This window comes from Scedosporium apiospermum (assembly GCF_000732125.1).
Source record: "Scedosporium apiospermum strain IHEM 14462 chromosome Unknown SEQ_SAPIO_0099, whole genome shotgun sequence".
Classification (NCBI taxonomy): domain Eukaryota; kingdom Fungi; phylum Ascomycota; class Sordariomycetes; order Microascales; family Microascaceae; genus Scedosporium; species Scedosporium apiospermum.
Genome location: NW_015971800.1, coordinates 2323323 through 2330268, shown reverse-complemented (window position 1 = coordinate 2330268; position 6946 = coordinate 2323323). Strand labels below are relative to the sequence as shown.

At 50.5% G+C, this 6946-nt stretch overlaps 2 protein-coding genes across 2 annotated transcripts; one reads left to right on the top strand and one right to left on the bottom strand.

Moving 5' to 3' along the window:
- Window positions 1-390: 390 nt before the first annotated feature.
- Window positions 391-2276, top strand: SAPIO_CDS6059 (uncharacterized protein; the record flags this gene model as incomplete). The annotated part of the gene is made up of 4 exons (XM_016788253.1): window positions 391-891; window positions 956-1206; window positions 1277-1360; window positions 1433-2276. The coding sequence occupies 4 exons, from the start codon at window positions 391-393 to the stop codon at window positions 2274-2276; spliced, it is 1680 nt and encodes a 559-aa protein (XP_016642569.1).
- A 1490-nt stretch (window positions 2277-3766) lies between these two features.
- Window positions 3767-4994, bottom strand: SAPIO_CDS6058 (uncharacterized protein; the record flags this gene model as incomplete). The annotated part of the gene is made up of 4 exons (XM_016788252.1): window positions 3767-3972; window positions 4037-4249; window positions 4339-4784; window positions 4846-4994. 4 exons carry the CDS (start codon window positions 4992-4994, stop codon window positions 3767-3769), a joined length of 1014 nt encoding a protein of 337 aa, XP_016642568.1.
- Window positions 4995-6946: the final 1952 nt, after the last annotated feature.

Genomic DNA, 6946 nt, shown 5'->3' with positions numbered 1-6946 from the left:
CAGAGTGTGACAGCCATCCATGGATGCCTTCCAGGTACCTCTTCCAGCCTACGAGTTGACCTGCTTCACACGAGGTTTCCCATTTCCCAGTTTCCCCGCGACGCCTCCAAACAACCTTTTAGCCCTTGTCAAATGTGGCTGGCTGCGGGAGACTGAGGTCGGGATCATATCCGATCGGATTCCTCCACTCCAGCCTAAAGACATAATAACATATAACCAGGCGGTGCTCTGCAGCTCCGGATTGATGAGTGATTTCCCTGGTAACTCTCGACCTGTCACCGGAAGTAATCGCTCGGTCCATTTAATCGACCGGTCCGCCCATCGCCAATTTGAAGCTGGATTCGACTCCGTTCTCCGCCAAGTACGCTTGTTCAGAACGGCGCAGCGAAGATGGGCTGGGATTCGAATTCTCCTGCCACTGAGCAGAACCCATCGCCTGGGGTAGACTTCGATGCTGTGGGTATCTTCTGGACTGCCTTTGCGGCTGCCTGGACGGGCATTATTGTCTCTGGAATGGTGTTTCTCTTCATGAAGCGCGACATGCCCTTTTTAAGGGTTCGTTCCCTCTCCTTGTCCTTCGGCGCCGTCATCCTGCTCCACCTGTACTGGCTTGCTGTGCAATTGGGCTATGTCTACGGTGCCCTGATGCCCGCGGCGGTTGAGTACTGGATCATGAGCATCTACGTCCCCTTCGGCATCGCCCTCTTCCAGGCGTCCAACACACAGCTACTCCATGTCTCCAAAGCGCAAAAGAAATTTGTTCGACATGAGAGCATTTCCAGCATTCGTCCAAGACTCGAACCCGTCAAGCCGTCGTACCTCCGCATCCACCGCAAGCTCGACTACCCGACAAGAATGTTGTTGTATGTCAGCATTGGCATGATGTTCCAGGTAAGTTCCCACGATTCCGATCGGCTTCTCCCTTTATCCTTCGTCTGACGATCAGATGAATTAGCTCTTCTTGACGACCATTATGTTCCTTGTCTCGCGCAAATTCCACGACGAGTTTGGCATTGCGGGAACCGAAGTCACCGGGACCGACGCCGAACGAAAAGCACAACAGGGCAAGGGTTGGGAATGGTGGCCGTCGGTCTTCTGGCAGGTCTTTTGGGCTTGGATATTCGCTCCCATTATCCTCTGGAAAGCTCGTAGGATCGAAGATACACATGGCTGGCGCCTTCAGACCATGGCTTGCTGCCTGGCGGGGTTAGTTTTTCGTCCTGAGTTCAGGCAAACTTCTTGGCTCCGCAATACTAACCTTGCTGCCCTTGAAAAGGTTACCCGCGAGTCCGATGTGGCTGATCGCTCTTTACGTGCCACAAATGGCCCCGGTCAACGAGTATTTCATTCCACCACAGTGGTAAGATCAGTTTTTCGCCCGACTGCCGCAATAATGGCATGAATGCCTTGTGGTCTAACGTGTACCGATTAGGATTGCCGTCTCCATCATGGTCCTCGAGATCTTCACTATAATCCTGCCCTGCTTCCAAACTCTGAGACATCGGGCACTACAACAAGAAACGCTCGATTCGATTGCTCGTTGGGAATCAAGGAATAAGACAAAGCCCGTAGATGACTCCGTTTCAGACTCTTGGAAATCTCTTGCTGGGATGGGCAAGGCAGGCTCAGTCTACTCCAGCAGTGATAGCGTTCTCGTGATTGGAGCTCTCGAATATGTCTTGGAGAAGAACCCTGAACCTCTGCGCCAGTTTTCGGCGTTGAAGGATTTCTCGGGTGAGAACATCGCGTTCTTAATGAGTGTTGCAGAGTGGAAGGCCTCGCTCCCGCCGGCTGCGATAGACGACGCGAGTGACGGGCCTGGCAGGAGTATTGCTCGCGAACTTGTGAGACAAAAGTTTAACCACGCCCTGCGCATCTACAACGACTACATCAGTCCGCGTGGAGCTGAGTTTCCCATCAACATTGCTTCTGCGGAGCTTAGGAGACTTGAGGTTGTTTTTGAGGATGCCGCACGCGTCATGTTTGACACTAAGGAGGTCGTCAATCCTATTTGCCCATTTGAGATGGTAGAGACTTCATCCTCATCCGAGCTCACCGCCGTTGGCTCTGAAAACAGTAATATCGAAAAGGACGAGAGGAAAACCTCCAGCACGGATGGAGTCTTGTTCTGGGGTGAGATTCCCGATGCTTTCAACGCTACTGTGTTTGATGAAGTCGAGAAGAGCATTAAATACCTGGTGTTAACCAACACATGGCCCAAGTTTGTCAGGGAGAGGCGAGGTTCATCGGAGACACTGCGATCGGAGGAATGCTGAAGAGGGGAGGGTGATAATTTCAAACCTGTAATGATACCACAAGTTACTAGGCCGGTCGGTCGGGACGCTAATGTTAATTCTATATGTGTACTAGCTATGATAAATTGCCATGTCTAAGTAACTATTGTTCTCGCCCGTGCTGTTGTCGAAACCTGCAAGTGGATTTGTAGTGCTCGGACATGTTCCTGATATGAAGAGGGCCACGCTCTCTTCTGACGTCAACATGGCAAGAATTTGATGCCATGGAGTTCTACTAGGGCGTTGCAGCCACGGGCAATGTAGAGTCTAGTAGTCACTGCAGCACTGCGAAACTGAGCACCGAGTGGGTCAGTAAGGGATCACATCGTGGTGGAAAAAAGGAAAGGAAAAATGGCGACAGCTCTCAGTGGTGTCGAATATCCTTCCTGCATTCACGACGCTTACGACAGGTTACGTCTTTCCTGTCGAGAACCCCGCAACGGTGTATTATCTCCACAGAGTCGGTTCCCCTTCGGCCATCTGGCAACCCTCGCAGTCTCCGAGTCCGGATCAGATGGCCCAGGTGGTCTCTCATGTTCGTCCTTGTTGGCTTCACTTGCAAACAGAACCTATATAGCTCCAAGAGCATATTCAGCAGCTGTTTTCTCCAACTTAACAATCCTCTTCGGCCTTGACCCTTCACGAGGATCGACGAGGCTGGACGTGATGATTGGGCAATTCGGATAGGTATAATTGACCCAAGTGACGGAACTAGCGCTGTGAATCAAGTCTAGTATCAGGTTGATGGAGTTCGGTTGATGAAATTCTGACTGGAAAACCATTACAATATTTGTACAACTTTATTCACACTAGTCGACATAATCCATCTGCAAGGGCGAGGGACATGGACATACTCAAGGTCCGACGTCTGATGACTGAAGGAGAAATTTTGAAGTTCTCGTTCTCTCATTTCAAGATGGCCATGAGCCCTGGAGAAGGACTCGTTCACCTACTGCGTGGAGTAGATCTGTCGAAGAGGGAGTATTACGTACACAGAGGCCTACCTTGGGATCTCGCAATGTCCTCAATTATCAGGCTACTCTCGAATATCAACATTCATGGCGGTAACATACCGGATTTTCGTCACTTGATGTCATGTTTGCCTCACTTACGGCTGAAATATAAGACAGCAAATAGACGCTCCAGGTGACTGTAAGTAGTCTTATATAGCCACCGCGCCAGCTGTCCTTACACTCGATGACTTTAATTTATCGACATAGTCTCTCTGATCGGCTGGTTGCAACCGGAGTCGAAGCTCTCACGTCAACACACTATTCGGTCGTTGGTCGGGAGATTTATTCACCTTCTCACTACGAAGAAGAGAAAATAAGAATAGGTAACGGACGGAAAATGGCAAGCAGAGACTTTCTCGTGGAGATGAAACATACTCCTGCCACCCTCAACTTGATAATAAGCTCTTAATATCGTTACAATGTGTTCACACAAACATAGGCATGGAAGGAGACTTATTCTCAAGACATATTGAGGTTTGGGTCAAAAAATTTCAGGAAGTCCAGGTCTCCAGGCACCATCAATTCGCTGATATCCAGGCCCATTGGTGTGTGTTCGTGGTTGAACAAATCCGAATGCGCCATGGAGCTACTCATGCCCAGCACGTCGCGCGATGTCGAGTCTGTCGGCATATCAATAGCCTCGCTTTCTGCGCGTGCTGAAGGGTCTGCAAGTGAGGACTTCAGGTTAGTTTTCTGAGTCTAGGATACACCTGGAAGATCTACGCTCACATAGTGAATCCAAAACTCGGTCGAGTTTCAAGATATACCGCGCGCATTTCTCCGTCCTTGAATTTCCATTATCCAACGACATGAGACTTTCGACAGCTTGATGAAGCAATTCACGTCGGATTTCGATGTTTCCAAGCGAGAAAAATTCCTCATGAGCCTCTGCATAGGCCCTAATCAGGAGCCCGGAGTAGATGACGAGAGCCGCGTTGAAGGCTGAAAGGCGTTAGTTCATTAGATCCATGATAACTTCAGACCATGGCCAGATTTCCCCTTACTGTAGTATAACGAAAACCACCACGCACCCAAAAGGGCTCGGTCTTCTTCTTTCGACTTGGTTAAATGCATCATCAACTTGACAATGCTACTAGCCGACTGCATGCATATGCGTAAACTATTGACACCGATTTGGTGGAGAGAACTGAGATGGTGCGTGTCCTCGGCTCGGTTGCTTAGGATCTCAAGATACTTTTGCAGTAGGGGACGATGTGCTAGAATGCGAAGGTTATAGTAACGGAGCGTGAAAATCACGCGGAACTTCAGAATCGGTTTGGGACATCTTGGCTCCTGCACGAAATCGGCCATCTCAACTAGCTGCAGAGTCGGAGGAAACCCTCTTTGGGCTTCTGAAAGTTGGTGTTCAATCTGGAAGACCTGGCTTGCAATTTTGAAGACGTCCTGCGACGAGTCGCAATCCAGGTTGCTCCCGTAGAGTGCGTCTAGGATTCGGCCCATAATCATATACAATGAACTGTGATGTTAGGCACGGATACTTTGGTATGATGCGATGGGCAGTCATATTTAATACGTACAGACTTGCGTTGTAGAATTCGAGATTCGGGCTCGCCAGCCACAAGTCCGACGGATCGTCTTCGGGGGATGACCCGCCACGTGGAACGGAGCTCGGCATGTCTACCCTGACGTGAGCATCCGGGATGGCGAGCGGGCGGCCCAGTGTCATGCTTAATATACTAGGCAAAGAAGGTGTCGGTCAATACGCTAAGCGCTGGATACTTTGAGGCCCAGATTGTAGATACCGATCAAGTAGAACGCAAGTATACCACGTGCGGACGCGGACTTCACGCTCTAAAGGTTCGTATCGGTCCAACGCATGCTTAGAATGCAGTCCTAGTTGATAGGAGGCCTTGACTGCTAAACCATGTACGTTCCACGTCTGGATGGAACTTTCAGTGCCTTGCAAGTAATGGCTTAAAAGAAGTAGGAACTGGACTAAGAAAGAAACTGCGAGTAAGCGACAAGGCGAGACTGCCACGGGGAAAAGACGGAGGTAATAAGCTCTCGACGAACCGATTTCTAGACTCGCTTTAGATCTGATCTGTTTTTCACATAAAGCCATAGCTCGTAGAACGAACACATTCGACTCGACTCTGCGTTGGCGCTGAGAGAGGTCGCTGGGGTAACAGCAATTGATAGAAAGGGCAAGAATCATGTTCAGCATTCCGAGCCAGGATCTACGCACATTTTTAAAGTTGCTGGAGGCGAGCTTCTGATATGTATTGATGAAGCTGTCGCGATGGATATACGGGAAAAGGAGACCCGTATTGTCGAAATATTGACGCACAAGTCGCATGGTCTCATCGGCCGGAGGCAGATCGAAGGGGTTAAGAGACGGGCCATGGAGTCCGTCGGAGCGTCCCACGCTGCCCGGGACTGGTGAACCCGGTCGAGAAACAAAAAGGACGTGACTGTGCCTAAAGCCTCCCGCACCATCTTGCCAGTCCGGAAGGGAGTCTATCCCAGATCTCTTCAAAACTGACCTAGTGGCACTAATTATATCACGCGTGAAGGCGATATTCGATGATGGGCCTGCAAGAGAAGTGAGAAGACGGGAATCAACATCTCGTAGGGATACGCGTAACAAATACCGAAAAACCCGGCGTTTTCCTCCTTGGTGAATATGACGGATCCCACGCCATCGGTAGCGTCTACCGAGTCAACGAGGGCCTGGGGTTCAGACTCGTCAATCGACGCTTTTAGGATCCGTCGAGAAGCCACATTATCGGAGTGCGCGGCAAGAGAGTCCGAGTCTCCACTGTGTCGTTCTATCCTGCCGACCCGGCTGTTGAGGCCCTGCAATTGTCGCTCGACTGAGGCCAGCCTCAGCTCTAAGGAATCTAGGTGCCTACAATGCCGAATTAGTTAAGAGTAGGGCGGCGCAGAGAGCAGGGACAATGACTTGACCTACTCCCTCGAAGCCGTCGCCGTATTCAAGGGGCCCGATTGTGAGTATACACAATCGTAACCGTTAGTAGCACACGTCGAGCACTTGGGGCGCACCCCGTCACACTAAACAATGGGTTGGTTTTTCTGGGTCAGATCGAAAAACTCCATGCTCTGCTAAGAAGACTTCACTTCAAATAGCAGGCAAAAGTCGCAGGACTTATTGGGCTATTTGCTTACTCGAGATTTGCGGTACCTGCAATTCGAACACGCAACAGTGACCCTGCGGCGTTTCAATGGCCGATTCAAACGAGCATCAGGAACATGATCGCCGCGGCCACGATCAACGTCATTGAACGACGCTCGTCCTATAGGATCGTCATCCGGCGGGCCGGGCCGGATATTCAAAAACTCTCCGCCCGCCATCTTTTGAATAAAGACCAACTTTACATCCGGGGTTGGCTACGTTGCAGGGGCGGAGTCAGGGAGGCTCGAGGGGCGGAGTTCGCGGAGAATGGGTGAAGCACCATTGGATGGTTGGGAAACACAACGAATCAATTCAACCGAGGATGCTGAAGGCCAAGTCCGTTATCTCCCCGAACTTATCGTGGTCATGTGATTAGTTGGTGGCTCAATGTTGCCAGCCAACCCTCCAAAATCTCTCCCAGACTGACTAATCATCATTCGGATTCAAAAGCCCCGAAGCTCGCGGTAAAAGTGCCGAGATTCTGA